The 27,299-nt window shown below is 45.6% G+C and overlaps 1 protein-coding gene across 1 annotated transcript in view; it reads right to left on the bottom strand.

Annotated features, from left to right (window-relative positions):
• Positions 1–229: 229 nt before the first annotated feature.
• IFNAR2 (interferon alpha and beta receptor subunit 2) overlaps positions 230–27,299 on the bottom strand; it is a gene marked incomplete at its 5' end in the record, with an annotated part of 168,523 nt that continues 141,453 nt past the window's right edge. The window contains one exon of the mRNA XM_040422092.1: positions 230–929. Coding sequence (XP_040278026.1) covers positions 267–929 — 663 coding nt within the window. The remainder of the gene's footprint in view (positions 930–27,299) is intronic.

Raw genomic sequence — 27,299 nt, 5'->3', positions numbered from 1 at the left:
CCGCACCTATCTGACATCCTAGTGATAAGCCATCAATGAGACAACCGCTTTAAAGGATATGATGCCAACGTCTTAGTGCCAGGACACTATCACAGACCTTGTACAGTCCATGCCTCAACGGGTCAGATCTGGTGACATGAGAGGGACCTACACAATATTTTGGTTTTAATGTCATGGCTGACCGGTGTACTGATCTCAGTGCTACAAACATAAAATCTTCTTTTAAAAAAAAAAAAAGCCGTAATAAATGCAGCATGGCATAAAAGTCATCTTTTCATGTAGCCTGATATCAGGTTACTGTCAGAGTCATCATTCTCTGAAATGTCCTCTTCCTCCTCGTAATCACCCCAGTCCTCTTCTTCCAGGCCATCAATGCTTAAACAGATGTCACCATTGCACTGGTCTAGTTCAATCTCAGTTTCGTGCGACTCCACCGAGACTTCTGCCTCCTCCTGTGGCACTTCTACATGTCTGAAACCCGTCCAGACCTCGGCAGGGTCCGCTATGGACACAGTGTTCAGATTGATGTTGAAGACCCCACTGGTGTCAAAGGGGAGGTTTGAGGAGTCATCCCTGACACTGACCGGTGGACAGACAATGGAAGAGCCTCGAAGGGGAGATACAGAAGAGGACACCCTATCTCCTTGACGTCCTGAGGAGAAGTCTTCCTCAGCAGAGCAGTTTGCTTCTCCGCTTGACCCCGTGGAGGACGAGACAGCTGAAGGAAGGTCTCCACTTGTCGTGGCGCCACTTGTGTCACTGTCCACAAGTCGCTTTCTGCTTGTGTAGCCTTCTTCACAGTTCTTCTCACTTTCTGGCTTCTGCTCCACCTGAAATTTCTGGCTAATTATGTCCACAGGAATAGAGAACGTTGGGGAGGTAAATTCACTTCTGGCAACGAACGAGCTCTCGGAAGATGGCAAGGATTTCTTAAAGAGAAAGAAAATGGGATTATAAACGTGTCTGGTGAACGTACATTGGGGTCATGTGACCAGTAATAGCCAATAAAACCTAAACTGACGATTTACCTCCAAATTAGTGAGGGGCATCATTCAAATTTGAAGAGGACCCGTCCGCTCTCCGGACTTGTTTGTTTTAGTAACTACCTGCAATCCCCATGTAATAACAATTCTGGAGCATCTGTTCTTATGACTATACGATGTGCCATTCCTCTATTATTCCTACTAGAGGTTTATAAATGAATTGCTAGCACTCTGCAATAAAGGTTCAGATGGGAGTTTCCAGTTGTGGGTGTGCCAGTGTCAGACTGTGCAGGGAGACATCCCCAACTGGTAACACCCATCTGGACCTTCATTGTCAACGGATAGTACTTCATTCTTAAATTTCTGGTAGGAATAATAGTGGAAGGGCACAGTGCAGTTTCTAGGTAAAATTTCTCTCAGGGCGAGTGTCAAACCCCCCCCCCCCCCCCCCCCTCAAAACTGCTCGATGAAATAAGTGTCTCCCCATTGTAAAAAATGTGTCACCACATTTCACGGACGGTCACAGTGACGCACCCAGTGACGCACTGTCCCACAGACTCAGGCTCTCACTCACAGCAGGCTTCTTTCTCAGCACTGCTCCGGGCGGGCGGTAACAGGCAGGCAGTGCGGGCGGCGGTGCTCACCTCACTCACTGTACGTCACGCGGCGCGTGAGTGAGCGCCGCCGCCCGCAGAGCCTGCCTGTCGGGGGACATTATTTTTAATAAGGATCACTATGGACATTATTTAGAATGGAGGCTGCTGTGGGTGTCATTATAACTGTATAATGTCTGATAGGCCTAGTCCTGAGTTATATTACCCTGCCCTGTATAATAATGTACCCTGATACCCCTTAGTTATATTATCCCAGCGGGGTAATATAACTAAGGGGTATCAGGGATGGGTACATTATTATACAGGGCATGGGCAGGGTGATATAACTCAGCTCAGGACTAACCCTATCAGACATTATAGTTATAATGAGTAATGACACCCACAGCAGCCTCCATTCTAAATAATGTCCATAGTGATCCTTATTAAACTTAATGTCCGTGACAGTGGCCCCCATTTTCATGTCTCCCACAGTGCCCCCACAGTGTCCCCATTGTAAAAAAAATTGTCAGGCTCGCCTCACAGCAGGCTTCTTTTCAGCAATCAGCACTGCTCAGGGGCTCAGGGCGGGCGGTAAGAGGCAGGCAGTGCGGCGCTCACTCACTCACTGTACGTCACGCGCCTGCGTCGCCTAGTGGGAGGAGCAGGCGCGTGACGTCAGTAAGTGCCGCCCGCACGTACCGGAGCTGTGGACACTGTCTGTAGATAAGAGTGAGAGGACTCGGCACTCGGGCGCAGGTCGCAGGGCAGGCGAGATCTCAGAGGGAGGGAGCCAGGGCGCACGGCACGACAGTAATAACAGGCAAGAGGGCGCCCCCCTTCTGACGCCGCCCGGCCCGCCCCTAGAATGGCATATCATAGAGCCATAAGAAAAGATGCTCCAGAATGGTTATTACATGATAAATGGAAGTAGCTGCTAAAACCGACATGTCAGGAGAGGCGACAGCTCCTGTTGAAAGGGATTGTCTCACCACCAATACCAGTAGTGGGGCCTGCACCTATCTCTAGAACGGAGCGGCCAAAGTGATGGAGAGCACAGCATGCAAGTGCAGCCACCACTCCGTTCACTTCTATGGAATAGCCAGAAATAGCCGAGCCAGCAATTGGCTATTTTTGGAACACCCATAGAAATGGAGGAGGGCTGCGCATGCGGGGTGCACTCTTTTTCACGTTGGGCGCTCCATTCTAGAGATAGGTGCGGGTCCCAGAGGTGGAACCTGCACCTATCAGACATTGGGGGCATATCCAAGCGATAGGCCTCCAAAGTCTGAGGTGAGACAACCCCTTTACGCCAGACACAGACAAGCGGAGTGTGGTGTGAGAAACTTGCAGCGCGAGTTCCCATTCTGACCTCCGCTCCTCTGACAGGATTGCACAGCGTTATAATGATTTATAATTCTGTGTGTCCCTGTCATACCGGTCAGTGTGATTCAGTAGATTCCAGTACTCTCAGGATCACACAGCACTATAAATCATTATAACGCTGTGCAATCCGGTCAGGGGACAGAAAGGGAACACTGCCACGCGCAGCTAGTTTCTCGCACTGAACTCGCTCGTCTGTGTCTGGCCTCAAAGTTGCAGCCGGTCAATATACATCCGTTTTAGGCTTTCCTTGCATAAGAAAATTGATTCCCTTAAAGGGGTTATCCGAGTTAAATCAATATATGTTAAGGTGGCTTAAAACATTATTAAAAATACATTTCTAATGTACATTCATTATTTATTCATTGTTTCCACATGCCCGATGCTCCGGCGGTGACGTCTCGTTTACAGGCTTCTCCCTGCTTAAGGGAGGGGCCCGGCTCTGTACACGAAACGTCAGAGCCTTTGGTGCCCGCCCCCCCTCTCTCTGTATCTGGCTGCTGCGGCTCCTGTGAGGGATCGCTCATGCGCGATCCTCATCAGTGCCGGCAGCCGTGAAGAAAGATTCCATGGATTCCAAAGCTCCCTCCATCTGGTCCACCAGTGTGCCCGTTGCCCTGCGTCTGGCGAGCTTTACTAGCCTCAGCTGGTAGCTCAAAACCACCCCCAGGAACATCAGAAAGTAAATCATTGTCAATAATATAGATATTGCGGTGATATAGCTTAGATTAATATAGGTGTCATATAGGACACATACAGTTGCAAGAAAAAGTATGTGAACCCTTTGGAATGATATGGATTTCTGCACAAATTGGTCATAAAATGTGATCTGATCTTCATCTAAGTCACAACAATAGACAATCACAGTCTGCTTAAACTAATAACACACAAAGAATTAAATGTTACCATGTTTTTATTGAACACACCATGTAAACATTCACAGTGCAGGTGGAAAAAGTATGTGAACCCTTGGATTTAATAACTGGTTGAACCTCCTTTGGCAGCAATAACTTCAACCAAACGTTTTCTGTAGTTGCAGATCAGACGTGCACAACGGTCAGGAGTAATTCTTGACCATTCCTCTTTACAGAACAGTTTCAGTTCAGCAATATTCTTGGGATGTCTGGCGTGAATAGTTTATTTTTTTTATATAATTTTTATTGAGTATTCATATGAAATAGTATGATATCATGCATAAAAGTTGTACATAGGTTCTGTGTACATGATATTGGTAAGTATCGTCCAGAAAAGAAGACATAAGAATGTTGCATAAATCTTGTTACACAACTGATAATACAAATTACTTCTCAATCCCTCCCCCCCGAAAGCCTGGTGCCAATCCTCAAACACAGGAAAGAGTTGTAAGCTAATTCACTAGCAATCTCCCCAAAGTACCCGCTAATTTCTTTTTTAGGTACCACTCAGAATTTAAAAATGGTTTCATGAGTATCTTTAGTTCAGAGTCTGAATAGAGCGCGGAAATGAACGTCTCCCATTTTTTGAAGAACGGCTTGATCTGCAACCCTTTAGTTTGCTCTACTTCTATTTTCTCCATGTCAAAACATTTCTTTATATGCAAAAACATTTCCAATGCGCAAATAGGGTTTCTGTTAAGGGCTTTTGTTTAAATTTTTCTAATCTCTCTATAGAAATCTGAGAGGGACTTTACTTTGCCTTGACCTAACAAACGATCTAGGGCAGTGATGCCCAACCTACGGCCCGCGGGCGAAATGCGGCCCACACAGTGACAGGACTTTATCAGCGCAGGGTGCGCTGCGAACGGCACACGCAGCAAAGCGATGCTGCCTGTGCCTGCAATCTCCCCGCCCAGCGCCGCCTCCTAGCTAATTTATTTACTGCACTTGCCTCTGTGAAATTGAAGAGAAGCGCCGTAATCTCGCACAGGCGCACTGGCAGAGGCATCGAAGTGCGAATGCACCGTCTTCCTGGCCTCTGCCAGTGCGCCTGTGTGAGATTACGGCGCTTCTCTTCAATTTCACAGAGGCAAGTGCAGTAAATAAATTAGCTAGGACGCGGCACTGGGTGGGGGGGGATATCTGTGGAGGACACTGAAGGGGGGGGATATCTGTGGAGGACACTGAAGGGGGGGGGGGAGATCTGTGGACGACACTGAAGGGGGGGGGGGGGGGGGATCTGTGTATGACACCGAAGGGGGGGGGGATCTGTGGACGACACCGAAGGGGGGGGGGGGGATCTGTGGACGACACTGAAGGGGGGGGGGGGGGGGGAGGATCTGTGGACGACACTGAAGGAGGGGGGAGGATCTGTGAACGACACTGAAGGGGGGGGGGGGGCTGTGGATGACACTGAAGGGGGATGTTGGGGTGGGAGGTCCTGGAGGGGTGTTTGGGTGGGAGCTCTGGAAGGGGTGGGAGGTCCGATAGGTATGTGGGGGTGGGAGACATAATTGTTTTTGCTATGGGGCCCAGTCATTTCTAGCTACGCCCCTGATTGTCAAGATTGGGCGGGCACTGGAGCGATAGAGCGCCCTGCTGTAGGAGAAGCCGGCGGGAGATGAAAGGAGGAGGAGGGGCCAGCTCCTGGTAGTGTCGGGCACACGGCGCAAGCATGGCGGTGGAGGATCTGACTGAAGCCTAAAGACCAGACATCAAGGTAGACCTGCAGAAGAAGGTGACAGCGCAGTATGTGATGTATACATGTGTGTAAAATGTATGTAGTGCAGTGTGTGATCATCACATACTGCACTACATACATTACACACATGTATACATCACATGCCCCCTTACAGTAATAATGCCAAGATATGTGCCCTCTTCACAGACTTAATGCTCACACATGCCCCCTCACAGTAGTTATGCCCAGATATGTGCCCCCCCACAGTAGTTATGCCCAGATATGTGCTCTCCTCACAGTAGTTATGCCCAGATATGTGCCCCCTCACAGTAGTTATGCCCAGATATGTGCCCCCTCACAGTAGTTATGCCCAGATATGTGCCCTCTTCACAGTAGTAATGCTCACACGTGCCCCCTCACAGCGTTTGCATTTCTTTCTGGCAAAGCTACCTGGTTCCGGCCCGCGAAATTTATACCAAGTCTAGTGCGGCCCTCAGACGAAAAATGGTTGGGCACCACTGATCTAGGGCATTGGGAACCATTACTGCTGCTGGAAATTTCATTCTATGATCAATGAAGCTTTTAAGCTGTATATAAGCAAATAGTTGTTGGGAATATGCAAGCTGGTATTTTTCCCTAATCTCCAAAAAGGAGTAGAGGCGACCTTCCTGCCCATTCCATACATCCTGTACCTAAGGGATATTTCTTCCATCTATCTAGATCCGACAATCGATTTAAAGAGTGGGGGTTAGTTTAGAAGATACAGGGATTCCGGGCACCTGCCAATATGCACGCCTAGGTATTTTATTGATGTGGAGGCTATTTGTATGGGAGTGCCTAATTGAGGGGCGGTACATCCTTTGGCTCGATTGGTAAGAGGAGAAGTTCTGATTTAGCGGGGTTGGCTCTATATCCCGACACCTTTCCAAAATCTTCCAATAGCTGAAAGACATGTTTCAGGTCTCTCCCTGGATTATCTAAAAACAATAAAAGATCATCCGCAAAAAGTGCATGTTTGGTAGTGATATTACCTATCTTGATACCTTCTATATTCTCGGCAAGGGCTATTTTACGGGAAAGGGGTTCTATGGCAAGATTAAACAGTAGGGGAGACACTGGACACCCCTATCTAGTGCCTTTGCGCAGGGTAAAAGGAGTTGAAATATATCCCGGAGTGTGAATCCTAGCATGTGGGTTAGTGTAGAGGGCTGACAAATATTGTCTAAAAGGGGCCGCTTATTCCTACATAGTCCAGCACGGTACTCATCCATCCCCAGTCCACATTGTCAAACGCCTTCTCCGCATCTATAGCTACAATTTCTGGGGACGGATGGGCCGTTGGATTCATCTTTACCTCATCCAGAACCCCCAACACCTTGCGAATATTGGTGACCCCTGCTCTACCCTGGACAAACCCCATCTGACTGGGGGAGATTATCTTAGGCAAAACAGCTGCCAACCTGTCCGCTAGGATCTTAGATGCTATTTTCAGGTCAACATTTATTAGTGAGATCGGATGCCCGGCTTTGGCAGCACCTTGATATGGGCTATGTTCGTATAGGTAGGGATATCTTTACCTTGCATGTAATTGGTGTATATACAAGAAAGCGTAGGGGCTATGTCTTGTGCCAGGATACAGTAAAACTCCCCTTTAAACCCATCCGGGCCTGGTGCTTTTCCTAGGGAAAGGTTTTTTACGGTATGGAGAACTTCTTCGCTAGTTATTGGGGAGTTGAGGATGTTTCTGTTTCTGATATTTTTGTTAGAGTGGCATCTCCTAACCAGTCCTGAACACACGTAGTCTGGCAACCTGAGGTATCATACAACTTGGCGTAAAAGTCTTTTAGAATCCCATTGATCTCTTTGGGGTGTGAACATGTTTTGCCCGTATCATCTTTAAGGCCATGAATGTACATTTGACCCTTTTGGCCAGTAGCCAATCTAGCCAGGAGTTTGCCAGCCTTGTTCCCATATTTGAACAGGTGAGCTTCCCATTTAGATTGTGCCAGCTGTTCCCAGTGGAGAAGCCATGTATCGCATGTCTGTTTGGCTTGCTGCCATTTCTGCTGTGAAAGTGTAGTAGGTTTGTTTTGGAAGGCTGTTTAGGATATCCTCAGTTCGTCGCTCATTTGTGCGAGTTTTAATTTGGTTGTGCGTTTTTTGTTGTACATATATGCCTTGACTTTTTGCCCTGAGAACAGCTTTCCCTGCATCCCACAACAACTGGGGGTCAGTGGTTCCCTCATTGTCCTGTTTATACTCTAGCCACCAGCCATGGAGCATATCACAGAAGTTTTCATCTTTTATCAAGCATGCTGGAAATCTCCATAAGAAATCTGATCCCCTGGATATTCCGTCCTGAAATAATATCAAGACCGGGGCGTGATCTGAGATCACCATATCCTCAATTTTTGGTTCTGTGAAACTGCCCAAGCTTTCTCTGTTGACCAAAATATAATCTATGCGGGACCAGGACTTACAGGCGGCAGAAAAAAAATGTGAACTCTCTCCCCTTAGGGTGAATCAGGCGCCAAATGTCTGTAAGGTTAGCATCTGTTAGTAGGCGTGCTAGATTTAGGTTCTCCCCTCCCTTCCTGCCTTGTAGATTTGTTTCCCTCCTATCTTCTACTTGGCTTACTACAGCATTCATGTCTCCCCCCACTATTTGTAACCCCAATGGATCTCGGGATATATATACGTTGACCCAAGGCATCGAAAAAAAACTACATCTGGTTCATTCGGGCCATATATATTGTAAACACTTAAATCCCCCCCACCGAGGCAAGGTGAAGATGAGAGACTCGACCTCTTTCGTCATGATCATGTAATAAAACCTTATATGAGAAACCCTTCTTCAGTAGAGTGAGAACCACTGCTTTCTTCCCTATTGCCTCCAAACCCAAAACCTCCTCTACCCACAACTTCTTCATACGGTGAAAATCTGTTTGATTGTCCCCAATCTTGTATATCTTCGTTGGCGGGGAGTTCACTATGGCGAGGAGAAGATATTTAATCTCTTGATACTTTCTTAGGATGTCTGTGCGGTTTAGGAGTTAAAGGCCTTTCCGGGTAATCCAATGCGGGTAGTTGCTTACGTTCTGAAAGAATCTCTCTAAGATGCATCTTCGCCTCTTCTGGGCTGTCAAAGGATATAGATGTACCATCAGGTAGAGAGACCCGGAAGATGGCAGAGTATAATAGAGCAAAGCGGGTCTGATTCTTGTACAGCGCAGAGCAGATTGGAGTGAATAGTCTCCTTCTTGTAACTTCGGCTAAAAAGTCTCCAAATATTAAAATGCGTTGGCCTCTTAACATTACTCCAGTACCCTTCTGTTTATATGCTCTCAACAGTGCGGCCTTGTCAGAGTAATCCAGGTACTTGACTATGACCTGTCTGGGTCATGTATTGCGGTCTGGATGCACTCGCGATTTGTTTGATCTGCCTGAGGGCTCTGGAGGCATCCCCTGGCCCACCCTGTGTGCTCGTTCAACCTTGCAGAAGGATATTAGTCTCAGGGCCCTGGGGAGCTCCAGTTCGCATATGGATATGAGCTCTTTCGCCGGGATCTGTTCCGACAGACCCACGCTCATCAATTTTTGCCCATAGTTTTGTGTTTTCCTCCACCGCCTGGGAGAGGTGGCTTTTAATCACTATGTTATCTGTTTCGACCGCCACCAGCCTTGTCTCCAAATCCTCCAAATGTGCCGAGTGTTGCTTGACCTCAGCCTGAAGCGCCCCAAGGGATTGGGCCACGGTGGAAGAGAGAGCCTCTTGAAAATCTGGTATTATGCGGGTGGCGACTTCCAGTGTTTGTAGTCTATATTCGGCTTGTCACCCTCGTGTAGGAGATCGCCGGGGTTGTCTGCCGGGGGTACCGGAGATCGCGTGCTCTCGTGTTCTGCTGGTGGAGCCGTCATCTTGGGGTCCGCGGGTTGTTTGTCAGCTTTCGCCGGATTTCTTTTTGCTTTGCTCCACATGGGAATCAGGAATCGGTCCATAAACCGAGGATTTAGAATTGGGGCGTTTGTATCCAGCTGCACGTCTATTCCTGCAGCCGGGGAGATGAGGGGAGCAATATCTAGGGTGCTTCAGGCAGGGAGCTCCTGCTACACGCTGCCGCTCATGCTGGCGCCGGAACTGGAAGTCCCTGAATCGCTTTCTTGAGGTCATGACACAGCATCTCAATCGGGTTGAGGTCAGGACTCTGACTGGGCCACTCCAGAAGGCGTATTTTTTTCTGTTTAAGCCATTCTGTTGTTGATTTACTTCTATGCTTTGGGTCATTGTCCTGTTGCAACACCCATCTTCTGTTGAGCTTCAGCTGGTGGACAGATGGCCTTAAGTTCTCCTGCAAAATGTCTTGATAAACTTGGGAATTTATTTTTCCTTCGATAATAGCAATCCGTCCAGGCCCTGACGCAGCAAAGCAGCCCCAAACCATGATGCCCCCACCACCATACTTCCCAGTTGGGATGAGGTTTTGATGTTGGTGTGCTGTGCCTCTTTTTCTCCACACATAGTGTTGTGTGTTTCTTCCAAACAACTCAACTTTGGTTTCACCTGTCCACAGAATATTTTGCCAGTACTGCTGCGGCAATGTTTTTTTAGGACAGCAGTGGCTTCCTCTGTGGTATCCTCCCATGAAATCCATTCTTTTTTTTCCAATCAAATCGTTTTTATTATTCAAATAAAATTGACATATTACAAGACAGTTCGTGTCTACAATTTTTCTGTTATTTTTCCCCCTCCACGTCTCATACAAAGAATTGTATAAAACATTATCACATATCCAGATATTTGATACAACTCCCACAGTTATTGTACATAATGTATATACCAATGAAAAAGAAAAAAGAAAAAATTAACAGTTACAGGATTATTTGACTGTTAACACCCAACAATCCCCCCCTCCCCCTCCTTCAACTACCAAACCCCCCCCCCCCAGATCAGAGCATGAATTTTCAAGACCTATTTATATTACGACATGAGTGTGAGACAACCATACACTCCACAACTTTTAAAATTTCTGAGGACATCCCCTCCTAACAAACACTCCCCTCTCTAGAGTCAACATATCATGCACCTTTCTCACAAATTCTTCCATTGTTGGCGGACTCCCCTGGATCCACCTAAAAGCAATCAACTTCCTGGCCACATACAATAGTCTCCCAACTGCCACTTTGACCGCCTCTCCCCCACCAATCTCCTTCACATATCCCAGCACACAGATCTTTGGGTCCTTCTGCACCCTCAACTCCAGGTTACGATTAATCAAAGTCAACACCTCATCCCAAAAACTACTTAGCACTGGACAAGACCAAAGCATATGAAACAGATCTGCACCTTCCACCATACATTTTGGACAATTGTCATCAGTTCTAACCCCAATTTTCCGTAAAAACACTGGAGTTTTGTAGACTCTGTGGATGATAAACAATTGTGACAACTTACCCTGTTCACTTACAGACACTTTCGGGACTGCCTCCAATATATCTTCCCACTGTTCCTTAGGGATGTCCCCCAGATCCTTTTCCCATTTCCTCATCCTTGTAAGAGGGAATCCCATCAAAAATTTGTCTAAAAGCAGAGTATACACCCGTGATATCAGACCTCTTTTTCCTCCAGCTGGAAGAACCAGTTTATGGACCACATCCAGTTTGGCAATAATACAACCCTTCCTCATCGTGACATCATAGGCGTGTCTCAGTTGCAAATATTGATAGAACCACACTTTAGGAATGTTGAATTCTTGCTGTAGGCCTTGAAATGATTTAAATACATTAGTCTCGATCAATTGACCTATCCTCATTACTCCATGGGATTCCCAATTTTGGACTCCTGATAGAGAAATGAACTCTGGCATCAAGTTATTGTTCCATATTGGGGAAAGCTCACCTACCCCACCAACACCCCTGATCAATTTTACCTTTGTTCACACTTTTTTCATAAGCTCTATAAGCGTTACTTTCTCTCTCCCCCCATGCATCCCTGCACCCTCCAGAATACCCATAAGGTCCCTACTACCCAACCAGTGTTGCAGTATCTTCCCAGTCACATCTGGTAACTGAAATTCCATCCAACCCTTAAAATGTTGACACTGAGAGGCTAAGAAATAAATCCAGGCGTTAGGGACAGCCAAGCCACCTTCAGACTTGGGATATTGCAGCGTCTCTAGTTTAATCCTAGCTTGACCATATTTCCAGATAAGATCTCTGAATATCGAATGTATTTTCCTAAATCTCTCCACTGGGATCCATACAGGGGCATTATTCAATATGTATAGTAACTGAGGCATCATTACCATTTTTAGGAGATTCACTCTGCCCACCACCGACAAAAAGAGTCTACCCCATGTCCTTGCCTTCAACCTAAAAGTATTTAGTAAAAGGAGTTAAATTAAGTTCCTCAAAATCCAGCAGTCTAGGTGTTATATATAGCCCCAAATATTTAAACTTGTCCACCCAGGGTATCAAACTATCTGCCTGCATACCAGAGAGTGCCTGTCCGTCTACCGGCATCAAGGCAGACTTCTGCCAATTTATCCGAAGCCCAGAGAAGCCACCAAATCTATCAATTAAAGCCATGGCCGCATCCAAAGAGCCCCCAGTGTCACCCAAAAATAACAGTGTCATCAGCATACATTGCCACTTTATTTTGCGTCTCACCATATCTGAACCCCACAATATGAGGTGACAGGCGGATAAGGGCTGCAAGTGGTTCAATTGCTAAAGCAAACAACAAGGGTGACAATGGGCACTTCTGTCTGGTGCCTCTGGTCAAAGAAAAGCTATCTGACAGCCACCCATTAGCTCTGATCCGTGCCTTTGGACTTGAATACAACACTTTCACCCACTGAATAAAACGAGCATCAAAGCCCATGACTCTCAATGTTTCCCATAGGTAGTTCCATTCAACACTGTCGAACGCCTTAGCGGCGTCTAAAGCAAGTAAGGCCCTATCTCCTCCATTATCAGCTGGAATATTCAGACTAGCATATACTACGGATATTTATAGCAGTCGATTTCCCAGGCATAAAGCCAGTTTGGTCCGGGTGCACTATAGTAAGTATTACCCTGGACAGCCTGTTCGCCAGCACCTTCGCCAGGAGCTTCACATCTGCTGTTAATAGCAAAATTGGTCTATAGGAGTCAGGAACTTTGGGATCTTTCCCAGGCTTAGGAATAACTACTATGATAGCCTCCTGCATAGAATGTGGTAGCGAACCCGTCTCCAGAGAATGTTCAAGAACCTTAAGTAATTCAGGAAGAAGTACCCCCTGCAACTTTTTATACACCTCCACTGGTATGCCGTCTGCCCCCGGCGCCTTACCGTTCGCCATCCCCCCAAGAGCTACCTCTAACTCCTCCAGCGTGATCGGCTCTTGCAGTCTCTCTCTATCCTCCTCTGATAACACTGATAGCTGAGCCTCAGCCAGAAAGGCGGACAAGGCCTCCTCCGAGCTAGACTCCTTGGAAGCATAGAGAGAGACATAAAAACCTTTTAGAATATCTAATATCCCTTTTGTATCCTGGCTACTATTTCCGTTACCATCCATTAGCTCTTGTATACAAGAAGAACCCCTCTGTGCCTGAGAAACCACTGAGAGCAGATGCCCAACTTTCTCTCCATCCTCAAAAGATCTTTGGCGGTAAAAACTACGTTTCCTCTCTGCAGCCTGTAGTAGATGACACCTTAGTTGTTCCTGAGCTACCTCCAGCGCCTCACTATTAGCCATGGTGGGTATTCTACCAAACTCCTTTTTAGCTTCTGTTACTTGTACATGAGCTTTAACATCTGCCTCTCTAGATTTAGATTTATGCTTACTAATTTCTTTGATCAGTACCCCTCTCAAAAACGCTTTCATGGCATCCCAGACTCCGTGTATTGAAGCCGTCCCTCCATTAATAGAAAAGTACTCCCTGACCTCCAGAGTAATCTCAGACAAATCACCAAGTACATTCAACCAATGCGGGTTACATTTCCACAACCTCGGTCCCTGCCTAAGCACGCCCAGGCACAAATCAACCTGCACCAGGGAATGGTCAGACAACGATCGAGGATGATAAATAACATCTTTTATCAATGGCAGCATAACATCATTAACCAAAGCCAGATCTATGCGCGATAATGAATGATGCGTAGCAGATCTACATGAAAACACCCGCTTATCCGGGTTGCGCAGCCTCCAAGCATCAAGTAAACCAGTTTCCCTTATAATATTCTTAAGAGCCACACTCCCCGGTGATCCACTGGTACCTTCTACCCGACATCTATCTATGGAGTCATTCAATGTACAATTGAAGTCCCCCACTAGCAGCCACGGCAGTCCAGGGAAGTCCGCCACAAAGGTCATAATATCCCGTATCAAGGGAGAAGCAAACGGTGGAGGCACATACACTGACACCAACACCACCTGGATCCCATCAATCTTGCACACTACACACACACATATCTGCCCTCAGCATCCACACATTGCTTCAGATGTTCATACCTTATACTTTTATGCACAATCACACTTACGCCCCTGGAGTGAGAGGAATGGATTGCATGTACCACATGTCCTACCCAATTTTTGTTCAGCCACTGCACATTATCATTGGACAAATGCGTTTCCTGCAGGCAGCAGATAGCCGGCTGAAACCGACCCAAATATTGAAATATACATTGTCGTTTTCGTGCATCAGCCATTCCCCTCACATTCCAGCTCAACACTCTAATCACTTGTGTCATGATGAAAGATTACAGCATATTTGAATCTCACACCCCATACTAATGTCACTCTCTCAGAATTCACGCCCCTCACCTATCTCTGACCCGTCACCCTCCCCCTCCCCAGTGATCAGGCTACTTTGAACAGTAACCCCAACCCCCCCCTCCCAAACATCCAACTCTAACGCAGGGCAATCTGTAAGCACCATGCCCAATGCTGAACAAAAATCATTTCTGATTCCAACACTCTCCCTCAGGTAGAGAATCCTCTCCACAACTGGGAAATACATTTCTTATCCGACTTTCCTACTCCTGCATCAGGATCTACCGTGTGGTAGCAACACTCAATACACTTTATAACAGGTGTAACGTTCAAGTGACATTAAGGTGCAATCCTATGCATATAAAGTGAACACAAACTGCAAACTGTTTCCTTCAAGTGTCCAGGGCCCCACTTCTCAATTGCCTCTCGTGAACGTCCAGCCACTGTGTCGCTTCATCAGGGTCCTCAAAAAATCTGGTGGATCCCAACGCCACCACTCGCAATCTAGCCGGGAACAACATGGCGTACGGAACTTGTAGCACTCTGAGCCTTTTCTTTATATCTATAAATCTGCTCCTCCTCCGCTGTACCTCATTGGAATAATCCGGAAAAATGGACACTGACCCCATTCAGGACCATCTCATCATTGTCCCTTGACTGGCGTAGGATAGTGTCCCGATCTTTAAAGTGTAAAATCTTCGCTAGTATGGGGCGAGGAGGCCTGCCTGGCGGGAGCGGCCGCGACGGGACTCTGTGCGCCCGCTCAACCGCGTACAGGGAGGATAGGCCCTTCTCATGGAATAACTGGTGCAGCCATTTCTCCACAAACTCTGTAGCATTGGCCCCTTCTGTTTTTTCTGGCATTCCAACAATTCGCAGATTATTTCTCCGCGATCTGTTCTCTAAATCATCCGCTTTGGCGTATAAGGCAGCTATATCTTTCCCATTTATTTTTGACGCCATTTGCAGAGGTTGAATAACGTCTTCCAGTGAGGACACTCTTTTCCAAATCAGAAGTGCGTTCAGAAATCTTGTGCAGGTTATGCCTGATTATAGACACATCTGATCGCAGGCTGCCAACTTGTACAGTGAGCACTTTAAGGGTACTGTTGCAGCTTGCCACAGCCACCATTATATCTTTCAATGTGGGCTCCCTTATAGAATCAACCCGCAGGTCTTCTGGAACTATTGCTGGGGCTGCAGATTTGAGTACCGGCTGACCGGCCGAAACCGGATCGTCGCCGTCCATGGATCCGTCCTCCTGATCAGAGGAGGTAGGTATATCAGTCCCTTTATCACTAGCCGAATCGCCCCCTCCACTGTCCAGTCTGGCATATTTGCTGAGTTTAGCAGCCGCGCTCTGGCTCACCGTCTCCTGCAGCGCCGACGCCTCTCCACCTCCGGCGCCATCTTGGCCCTTCTCCAGGCGGTCATGTTTGCCAGCTTGGACGATTTCCTCGGCATTTTCAGGCTCCCGATTTTGTCACCACAGTCACCGGACACCTTCCTCTCCCCAGATAAAGTATTTTCAGGCAGTTTATAAGCGCTTCCAGTGTAAATGAGCAGGATTCTAGCAGGAGCAGTGAACAGTGCGTCTTACTCCATGCACTCACAAGCCACGCCCCCATGAAATCCATTCTTGTTTAGTGTTTTTTACGTATCGTAGATTCACTAACAGGGATGTTAGCACATCCCAGAGACTTTTGTAAGTCTTTAGCTGACACTCTAGGATTCTTCTTCACCTCATTGAGCAGTCTGCACTGTTCTCTTGCAGTCATCTTTACAGGACGGCCACTCCTAGGGAGAGTAGCAGCAGTGCTGAACTTTCTCCATTTATAGACAATTTGTCTTACCGTGGACTGATGAACAGCAAGGCTTTTGGAGATACTTTTATAACCCTTTCCAGCTTTATGCAAGTCAACAATTCTTAATCGTAGGTCTTCTGAGAGCTCTTTTGTGCAAGGCATCATTCACATCAGGCAATGCTTCTTGTGAAAAGCAAACCCAGAACTGGTGTGTGTTTTTTATAGGGCAGGGCAGCTGCAACCAACACCTCCAATCTCATCTCATTGATTGGACTCCAGTTGGCTGACACCTCACTCCAATTAGCTCTTGGAGAGGTCATTAGTCTAGGGGTTCACATACTTTTTCCCTTGCACTGTGAATGTTTACATGGTGTGTTCAATAAAAACATAACATTTAATTCTGTGTGTGTTATAAGTTTAAGCAGACTGATTGTCCATTGTTGTGACTTAGATGAAGATCAGATCACATTTTATGACCAATTTGTGCAGAAATCCATATCATTCCAAAGGGTTCACATACTTTTTCTTGCAACTGTACATGCATCTAAGCCACATGGCGTCTACATGCATCTAAGCCACATGGCGGCTACATGCATCTAAGCCACATGGCGGCTACATGCATCTAAGCTATATGACAGCCATATGTATCTAAGCTATATGACCGCTATATCTAAGCTATATGACACTTATATGTATCTAAGCTATGACAGCTATATCTAAGTGTCATATAGCTTAGATATAGCTGTCAAATAGCTAAGATACATATATCTGTGATATAGCTTAGATACATATAGCCGTCATATAGCTTAGATACATATAGCTTAGATACATATATCCGTCATATAGCTTAGATACATGTCGCTATCATATAGCTTAGATACATATAGCTGCCATAGAGCTTAGATACATATAGCCGTCATATAGGTTAGATAGACATAGCTGTCATACAGCTTAGATACATATAGCTGCCATAGAGATTGGTTACATATAGCAGCCATGGAGCTTAGATACATATAGCCATCATATAGCTTAGATCTTAGAAGATCTTCTGCCTGTGTGAGTTATGAGATGATCCTGTGACTTTTTTTTAATGCAAAGTTAGGATGTGCAGGGGGCGGGGAAGGTCAGATTATTCACGCCCACAAATATTCATGAGGCAGAGCTCAGGCATTGTTGTTACACGCCCCCACAGCTGCAGCATGTAAACAAAGCATGAATAACAGAACCATGCAAAGGTGTAAGTATGGGTTTTTCTCTTAAGAAATCAAGCTTAACTAATGTATATGTAAGTCCTGATGAGTTTTATAATTTTTTTAATTTTTTTTTCCATAACTCTGATAACCCCTTTAACCACCTCAGGACCGCCGTACGCAGGATTGCGTCTTTGCGGCGGTCCTGTTGTTCTGGGTGGACGCGCCGGTGCGTCCTCTCGCGAGACGCGAGATTTCGTGCATTGCCGGCCCGCGCATGCGCATCGCGGGCCGGCAAAAGTTAAAGAAGTATTTCGTCACCAGCCTGCCAGCAACGATCATTGGCTGGCAGGCTGGCGATTTTCAAAAAATCGAATCAGAAGCCAGATAACAGATCATATTAGTAAATATGATCTGTTATATGGCTTCTCTGCTCCTGTGCTGGTCCTTTTCGTCGGTTGGATCCAGCACAGGAGCAGACTTCACAGTGAGTAGCACCAACACCACACTTTAGCCCCAGATCACCCCCTTGCACCCCAATTAACCCTTTGATCACCCCTTTGATCGCCCCTGTCAATCACTATTGAAAGGAAAAAAAGTGATCAGTGTAAACTGTCACTTTTTTTTTTTCACTAGTATTGGCTGTTAGGTTTTAGGGATAGTTTAGGCCCCTTGGTTAGGTAGTTAGCGTCAGTTAGCGCCCAGCCCACCGCACCGCAGTCACTTTTATTCGCTGATTAGCGTATCGCTAATCAGCATTTGTACTTTTATAGTATCTGTAAGTGATCAAAACTGATCACGGTCAGATCTATAATAGTATTAGTGTCACTTTAGTTCGCCCTCCACCCAAAACGCAGTGTTTGCCCGATCAGGCCTGATCGGTCGCCCACACGTGCGTTCACCCACGCCCGCCCCACCGCAGTGACAAAAAAAATTTTGTTTTTTGATCACTGCACATTCACTTTACAAGCACTGCGGCGATAAAAAAATCAGTTTTGATATTTTTTATCAACCGCAGCAGCCTCCGGTACTTCGCTAGCCTCCCCTTTGTAAGACAGGTTTGCTTTTTTTCTTGGGTAGTCTCAGGGAATACCCCTAAATTTAGTAGTCCAAATGTCAAACAGGGGGTATTCTTCTGAAGAGGCCTACAGGATTCTGACCCAGTCGGATGAGGAGTGGGAACCCTCATCTGATGAATCTAGCGGGTCAGAATATGAACCTGTGGAAAGCAGTGGCTCTCTGACCCAAAGTTCGGACGAGGAGGTGGAGGTCCCTGGCAGCACCAGGCGTACCCGGCCCCGTGTCGCTAGACCACAGGTTACGCAGGATCCGTTTCAAGAGCAGCAGAGTGGGGCTGTCGCTGCCGGATCACGTGGTGAGGCATACACCAGCAGCGCAGCCCTTCCTGGACCTAGTACCAGCACTGCCGTACAACATGGTGACGTGGCGAGCACCAGAAGGGCAGTTGAAGCTGGTACGGTGGCACGTGCACTAGTTACCCCGTCGCAGCCACCGCGCAGACAGGCCCGTAGAGCCCCTAGAATCCCTGAGGTGCTGGCAAACCCTGATTGGCAGTCACCAACTTCAGCCGCACCTGTAGTTCCCCCTTTCACCGCCCAGTCTGGAGTTCGGGTTGAGACGGCTCAAATCGGTTCGGCCCTGGGATTTTTTGAGCTGTTCTTGACTGCGGAGCTCTTGGACTTAGTCGTGGCAGAAACAAATCGGTATGCCACACAATTTATATCCGCCAACCCGGGAAGCTCTTATGCCCAGTCTTTCCGGTGGAAACCAGTCCAAGTTTCCGAAATTAAAATTTTTTTGGGCCTTCTCCTCAACATGGGTCTAACTAAAAAGCATGAATTGCGGTCATATTGGTCCACGAACCCAATTCATCACATGCCCATGTTCTCTGCTGCTATGTCCAGGACACGATTTGAGACCATCCTACGTTTTCTGCATTTTAGCGACAACACCACCTCCCGTCCCAGAGGCCACCCAGCTTTTGACCGGCTCCACAAAATTCGGCCCCTCATAGACCATTTCAACCAGAAATTTGCAGATTTGTATACCCCTGAGCAAAACATCTGCGTAGACGAGTCCCTAATACATTTTACCGGGCGCCTTGGCTTCAAACAATACATCCCAAGCAAGCGTGCCCGGTATGGGGTCAAATTGTATAAGCTCTGTGAAAGGGCCACAGGCTATACCCACAAATTTCGGATCTATGAGGGAAAAGATCAGACCCTGGAGCCGGTCGGTTGCCCTGACTACCTGGGGAGCAGTGGGAAGACAGTCTGGGACTTGGTGTCACCCTTATTCGGCAAGGGGTACCATCTTTATGTGGACAATTTCTACACAAGTGTGGCCCTCTTTAGGCATTTGTTTCTAGAACGGATTTGCGCCTGTGGCACCGCGCGAACTAGTCGCGTGGGCTTCCCCCAACGGCTTGTAACCACCCGTCTTGCAAGGGGGGAGAGGGCTGCCTTGTGTAACGAAGAACTGCTCGCGGTGAAATGGAGAGACAAGCGTGACGTTTACATGCTCTCCTCCATTCACGCAGACACGACAATCCAAATTGAAAGGGCAACCCGTGTCATTGAAAAGCCCCTCTCAGTCCACGACTATAATGCGCTCATGGGAGGGGTGGACTTCAATGACCAGATGTTGGCTCCCTATTTAGTTTCCCGCAGAACCAGACGCTGGTATAAGAAGGTGTCTGTATATTTAATTCAATTGGCGCTGTACAATAGTTTTGTTCTCTACAGTAAGGCTGGGAGAACACGATCTTTCCTCAAATTCCAGGAAGAGATCATCGAGAACCTCCTTTACCCAGGAGGTTCCGTGGCCCCATCCACCAGTGTAGTTAGCCGTCTACACGAGCGACATTTCCCCAGTGTCGTTGCTGGTACCTCAACCCAACCGCCACCCCGAAAAAAATGTCGTGTCTGTAGCAGGAGTGGAATAAGGCGTGACACCCGCTATTTCTGTCCTGACTGTCCTGACCACCCTGCCCTATGCTTTGGTGAGTGTTTCCGGAAGTACCACACACAGGTACACCTAGCATAGGGATTGCATCTCACAGGACAGGCACACAGGGCTATTAGGGCCCTTTTACTCACAGCTGCTGCAAACCTCTCCTTTCACCTGGGATAAAGTGCATAATGTACTTCGCCACATCTTTGGGCAATTTGCGCTTTGCACATTGTCCCATGGGGAAGGAGAGGTTTGTTCTATAAAGGTAAAAAAAACTAAACAAAAAAAAAATTACCGGTAAGTAAAAAAGTTAAACGTTCAGTTAAAAAAGTTAAAAAAAAGTTTCTATGTTCTGTTCAACAGTTAATAAATTTATTGCGTTGCGGCCTGGTTTTTTCTTTTTTGTTTTGTTTTTTTTACCTTTCAGGTGGACCAACCGATCGACTAGCTGCAGCACTGATGTGCATTCTGACAGAAGCATTGCGCTGCTGTCAGATTACACGCAAGTCGGTGTATGCGGCGCTGCAAGACGAGATTTCTCCTCTGCAGTAAAAGATATGTTTGCCGAGGCATATGAGCTGAGGAGGTGGCGGTGTTCATATACTTTGGCAAACACTTTGTATATATAAAAAAAAAAATCCCGGCAATGATTTATTCATCCACATCGATTGATGTGAATGGAGAAATCTGGTTTGCCAGGGCATACGAGCTGAAGTGGGTATGGATGTTGGGCGGAGCTCCTATGTCCTGGCAGACGCCTTTCCCCTCCTTTTTTTTTTTTTGGCAGAGATTTTTTCATCCACATTGATCGATGCGAATGAAGAAATCTGTGCCGTTCATTTTTTTCTTTCAGCCCAGAGGCTGAACGGAAAAAAAAAATCTCATTACCCGTATGCTCAATATAAGGAGAATAGCAGAAACTCCTAATGCTGGGCATACATGTAATGATTGTGGAGACCCTCAAATGCCAGGGCAGTACAAACACCCCACAAATAACACCATTTTGGAAAGAAGACACCCCAAGGTATTCGCTGAGGGGCATATTGAGTCCATGAAAGATTGAAATTTTTGTCCCAAGTTAGCGGAAAGGGAGACTTTGTGAGAACAAAATCAAAAAAATCAAATTCCGCTAACTTGTGCCAAAATTATTTTTTTTCTATGAACTCGCCATGCCCCTCATTGAATACCTTGGGGTGTCTTCTTTCCAAAATGGGGTCACATGTGGGGTATTTATACTGCCCTGGCATTTTAGGGGCCCCAAAGCGTGAGAAGAAGTCTGGTATCCAAATGTCTAAAAATGCCCTCCTAAAAGGAATTTGGGCCCCTTTGCCCACCTAGGCTGCAAAAAAGTGTCACACATGTGGTATCTCCGTATTCAGCAGAAGTTGGGGAATATGTTTTGGGGTGTCATTTTACATATACCCATGCTGGGTGAGATAAATATCTTGGTCAAATGCCAACTTTGTATAAAAAAAATGGGAAAAGTTGTCTTTTGCCAAGATATTTATCTCACCCAGCATGGGTATATGTAAAATGACACCCCAAAACACATTCCCCACCTTCTCCTGAGTACGGAGATACCAGATGTGTGACACTTTTTTGCAGCCTAGGTGGGCAAAGGGGCCCACATTCCAAAGAGCACCTTTCAGATTTCACAGGTCATTTACCTACTTACCAGACATTAGGGCCCCTGGAAAATGCCAGGGCAGTATAACTACCCCACAAGTGACCCCATTTTGGAAAGAAGACACCCCAAGGTATTCCGTGAGGGGCATGGCAAGTTCCTAGAATTTTTTATTTTTTGTCACAAGTTAGTGGAAAATGATGATTTATTTTTTTTTTTTTTTTCTTACAAAGTCTCATATTCCACTAACTTGTGACAAAAAATAAAAACTTCCATGAACTCACTATGCCCATCAGCGAATACCTTGGGGTCTCTTCTTTCCAAAATGGGGTCACTTGTGGGGTAGTTATACTGCCCTGGCATTCTAGGGGCCCAAATGTGTGGTAAGGAGTTTGAAATCAAATTCAGTAAAAATTGACCTGTGAAATCCGAAAGGTGCTCTTTGGAATATGGGCCCCTTTGCCCACCTAGGCTGCAAAAAAGTGTCACACATCTGGTATCCCCGTACTCAGGAGAAGTTGAGGAATGTGTTTTGGGGTGTCTTTTTACATATACCCATGCTGGGTGAGATAAATATCTTGGTCAAATGACAACTTTGTATAAAAAAATGGGAAAAGTTGTCTTTTGCCAAGATATTTCTCTCACCCAGCATGGGTATATATAAAATGACACCCCAAAACACATTCCCCACCTTCTCCTGAGTACGGAGATACCAGATGTGTGACACTTTTTTGCAGCCTAGGTGGGCAAAGGGGCCCATATTCCAAAGAGCACCTTTCGGATTTCACTCGTCATTTTTTACTGAATTTGATTTCAAACTCCTTACCACACATTTGGGCCCCTAAAATGCCAGGGCAGTATAACTACCCCACAAGTGACCCCATTTTGGAAAGAAGACACCCCAAGGTATTCCGTGAGGGGCATGGCGAGTTCCTAGAATTTTTTATTTTTTGTCACAAGTTAGTGGAAAATGATGATTTTTTTTTTTTTTTTTTTTTCATACAAAGTCTCATATTCCACTAACTTGTGACAAAAAATAAAAACTTCCATGAACTCACTATGCCCATCAGCGAATACCTTGGGGTCTCTTCTTTCCAAAATGGGGTCACTTGTGGGGTAGTTATACTGCCCTGGCATTCTAGGGGCCCAAATGTGTGGTAAGGAGTTTGAAATCAAATTCAGTAAAAAATGACGAGTGAAATCCGAAAGGTGCTCTTTGGAATATGGGCCCCTTTGCCCACCTAGGCTGCAAAAAAGTGTCACACATCTGGTATCTCCGTACTCAGGAGAAGGTGGGGAATGTGTTTTGGGGTGTCATTTTATATATACCCATGCTGGGTGAGAGAAATATCTTGGCAAAAGACAACTTTTCCCATTTTTTTATACAAAGTTGTCATTTGACCAAGATATTTATCTCACCCAGCATGGGTATATGTAAAAAGACACCCCAAAACACATTCCTCAACTTCTCCTGAGTACGGGGATACCAGATGTGTGACACTTTTTTGCAGCCTAGGTGGGCAAAGGGGCCCATATTCCAAAGAGCACCTTTCGGATTTCACAGGTCATTTTTTACTGAATTTGATTTCAAACTCCTTACCACACATTTGGGCCCCTAGAATGCCAGGGCAGTATAACTACCCCACAAGTGACCCCATTTTGGAAAGAAGAGACCCCAAGGTATTCGCTGATGGGCATAGTGAGTTCATAGAACTTTTTATTTTTTGTCACAAGTTAGTGGAATATGAGACTTTGTAAGAAAAAAAAAAAAAAAAATCATCATTTTCCGCTAACTTGTGACAAAAAATAAAAAGTTCTATGAACTCACTATGCCCATCAGCGAATACCTTAGGGTGTGTACTTTCAGAAATGGGGTCATTTGTGGGGTGTTTGTACTGTCTGGGCATTGTAGAACCTCAGGAAACATGACAGGTGCTCAGAAAGTCAGAGCTGCTTCAAAAAGCGGAAATTCACATTTTTGTACCATAGTTTGTAAACGCTATAACTTTTACCCAAACCAATTTTTTCTACCCAAACATTTTTTTTTTATCAAAGACATGTAGAACTATAAATTTAGAGCAAAATTTCTATATGGATGTCGTTTTTTTTTGCAAAATTTTACAACTGAAAGGGAAAAATGTCATTTTTTTGCAAAAAAATCGTTAAATTTCGATTAATAACAAAAAAAGTAAAAATGTCAGCAGCAATGAAATACCACCAAATGAAAGCTCTATTAGTGAGAAGAAAAGGAGGTAAAATTCATTTGGGTGGTAAGTTGCATGACCGAGCAATAAACGGTGAAAGTAGTGTAGGTCAGAAGTGTAAAAAGTGGCCTGGTCTTTCAGGGTGTTTAAGCACTGGGGGCTGAGGTGGTTAAATATTTTGGCTGGAATACTATTACATTTTTATCACCTATGCACTGGATATGACAAATGTTAGTCAGGAGGTCGGAAGCTCGCTAGAATGGGGGAGCCGATACCCCACCTTCCTGTTAGAGCAAATTCTATGGTAGAGACAGTGGAGAATGAAAAGAGGACACCCCACGTTACCCAACTGCCCCTGCGGTACGCCGGATATACAAAATCGTTTGCTCTCCTAATTTATCCTTTGCATTTCCCTCCAGATGATTTTCAGGAACTCATTATACATAATCTAATGTTTGGATGGGATTTTATCTATTTGACATTACAGCCACCCCAAAAAGTTTTCCTCTTTAAGGTTGTTTTTTTTTATGTTAAGAGTACTTTCACACAATGTCATTTCATTTAATAGAGAATGGTGTAGGGGTACTTTCACACTAGCATTTTTCTTTTCCGGTATTGAGTTCTGTCAAAGGAGCTCAATACTGGAAAAAAACTGATCAGTTTTATCCTAATGCATTCTGAATGGAGAGCATTCCGTTCAGGATGCATCAGTTCAGTCCCTCTTTTTTCTGGACGGAGAAAATACCGCGGCATGCTGCAGTTTTCTCTCTGGCCAAAAATACTGATCACTTGCCGGAATGCCGGATCCGGCATTAATTTACATTGAAGTCTATTAGTGCCGGATCAAGCATTAAGTGTTCCAGAAAAACAGATCCGTCTGACAAATGCCATCAGTTTGCGTCCAGATTACCGGATCCGGCAGGCAGTTCCGGCGACGGAACTGCCTGCCAGAATCCTCTGCCGCAAGTGTGAAAGTACCCTACCTCACAAATTTCTAAACACAAAAGCAGTAAAGTCATGGCCACTAGGGGTCTCACTTCTATCTAAATTGCAGTCCAGTGCCTGTTGTCAGGCAAGATCCGTCCCTGGTAACAGACTCAGAAGACGGCTGAGAGGAAGTGGGGGCCTGTCAGAGCTAGCTGAGATTCTCAGCCTGATAAAAGAACTGCTTCTATACTGCTTCTGAACATCACAGGAGCCTTCTGCCTTTCTATAAGTCTGATCGCTCCTTCAGCTTTTTGAGCTCCCTAGAAGAAAACAAACATAGTGGGAAGTAAGGAAAGTAAGGTCACTGCATACAGTACTGGCAGAAGGGAGACACCCCCTGCTTGTGAGAGAAATGCATTCAGCTGTGCAGTTGAAATAGGGAACAATATGGCTGAAAGAGACTTTAGGGAAGTCCAAACATACCTGTTCCTTTACAATTATGATTGTACAAAGCACAGCCATTATGCAATTTTATATTTTTTTTTAAAGCTCAGGTACGCTTTAAGGGGATAATTTTCTCCTCTCCTAATTTATCCTTTGCATTTCCCTCCAGATTATTTTAAAGGGAACCCGTCACCTGGATTTGATGTATAGAGCTGAGGACATGGGCTGCTAGATGGCCGCTAGCACATCCGCAATACCCAGTCCCCATAGCTCTGTGTGCTTTTATTGAGTAAAAAAATGATTTGATACATATGCAAATTAACCTGAGATGTCAGAGCTTGAAAATATGACTCTTCTCTGGTCACACAAGTAAGATATGACTCTTATGTTAATTTGCATAAAAAAAAAAAAATTAAAAATAATCCAAATCTTTGATGATCCCCAGGAGCACCATCAAATCTATCATAACCAAATGGAAAGAAGATGGCACAACAGCAAACCTGCCAAGAGACGGCCGCCCACCAAAACTCATGGACCGGGCAAGGAGGGCATTAATCAGAGAGGCAGCACAGAGACCTAAGGTAACCCTGGAGGAGCTGCAGAGTTCGACAGCAGAGACTGGAGTATCTGTACATAGGACGACAATAAGCCGTACGCTCCATAGAGTTGGGCTTTATGGCAGAGTGGCCAGAAGAAAGCCATTACTTTCAGAAAAAAACAAAAAGGCACGTTGTGAGTTTGTAAAAAGGCATGTGGGAGACTCCCAAAATGTATGGAGGAAGGTGCTCTGGTCTGATAAGTCTAAAATTGAACTTTTCGGCCAAAGAAAACGCTATGTCTGGCGCAAACCCAAAACATCACATCACCCAAAGAACACCATCCCCACAAGTGAGACATGGTGGTGGCAGCATCATGCTGGGGGGACTGGGAAACTGGTCAGAGTTGAGGGAAAGATGGATGGTGCTAAATACAGGGATATTCCTGAGCAAAACCTGCACCACTCTGTGCGTGATGTGAGGCTAGGGCGGAGGTTCACCTTCCAGCAGGACAATTACCCCAAACACACGGCTAAAGCAACACTTGAGTGGTTTAAGGGGAAACATGTAAATGTGTTGGAATGGCCGAGTCACAGCCCAGATCTCAATCCAATAGAAAATCTGTGGTCAGACTTAAAGATTGCTGTTTACAAGCACAAACATCCAACTTGAAGGAGCTGGAGCAGTTTTGCAAGAAGGAATGGGCAGAAATCCCAGTGGTAAGATGTGGCAACTGCTCATAGAGACTTCTCCAAAGCGACTTGGAGCTGTGATTGCCGCAAAAGGTGGCTCTACAAAGTGTTGACTTTAGGGGTGTGAATAGTTATGCACATTGACTTTTTCTGTCATTTTGTCCTATTTGTTGTTTGCTTCACAATAATAAAAAAAAAAAATCTGCAAAGTTGTCGGCATGTTCTGTAAAGTAAATGATGCAAATCCTCAAACAATCCATGTTAATTCCAGGTTGTGAGGCACCAAAATACGAAGAGAGTCAAGGGGGGTGAATACTTTTGCAAGACACGAACTGTCCCTTCATAATTACTGTACAAAGAAGGACAGGCATTATGCCAACTTTTTTTTTTTTTTTTTTAAAGCTCAGTTATGCTTTAAGGGGATAATTTTCTCCTCCAGAGATATGACATTTATAGGATTTTCCAGGTTTTTCATAATGATGACCTATCCTCAGGATAGTATTTTCACAGCTCAGACAATAACCCGTTAGAAGGTGTAATTGACCCAAGTGGTATATAAAAAAAAAAAACGGAATTTTCACAGACTACCACCATAAAAAT

This window comes from Bufo bufo, chromosome 3 (assembly GCF_905171765.1).
Source record: "Bufo bufo chromosome 3, aBufBuf1.1, whole genome shotgun sequence".
Lineage (NCBI taxonomy): Eukaryota > Metazoa > Chordata > Amphibia > Anura > Bufonidae > Bufo > Bufo bufo.
This window is presented reverse-complemented; position numbering and strand designations above follow the sequence as displayed.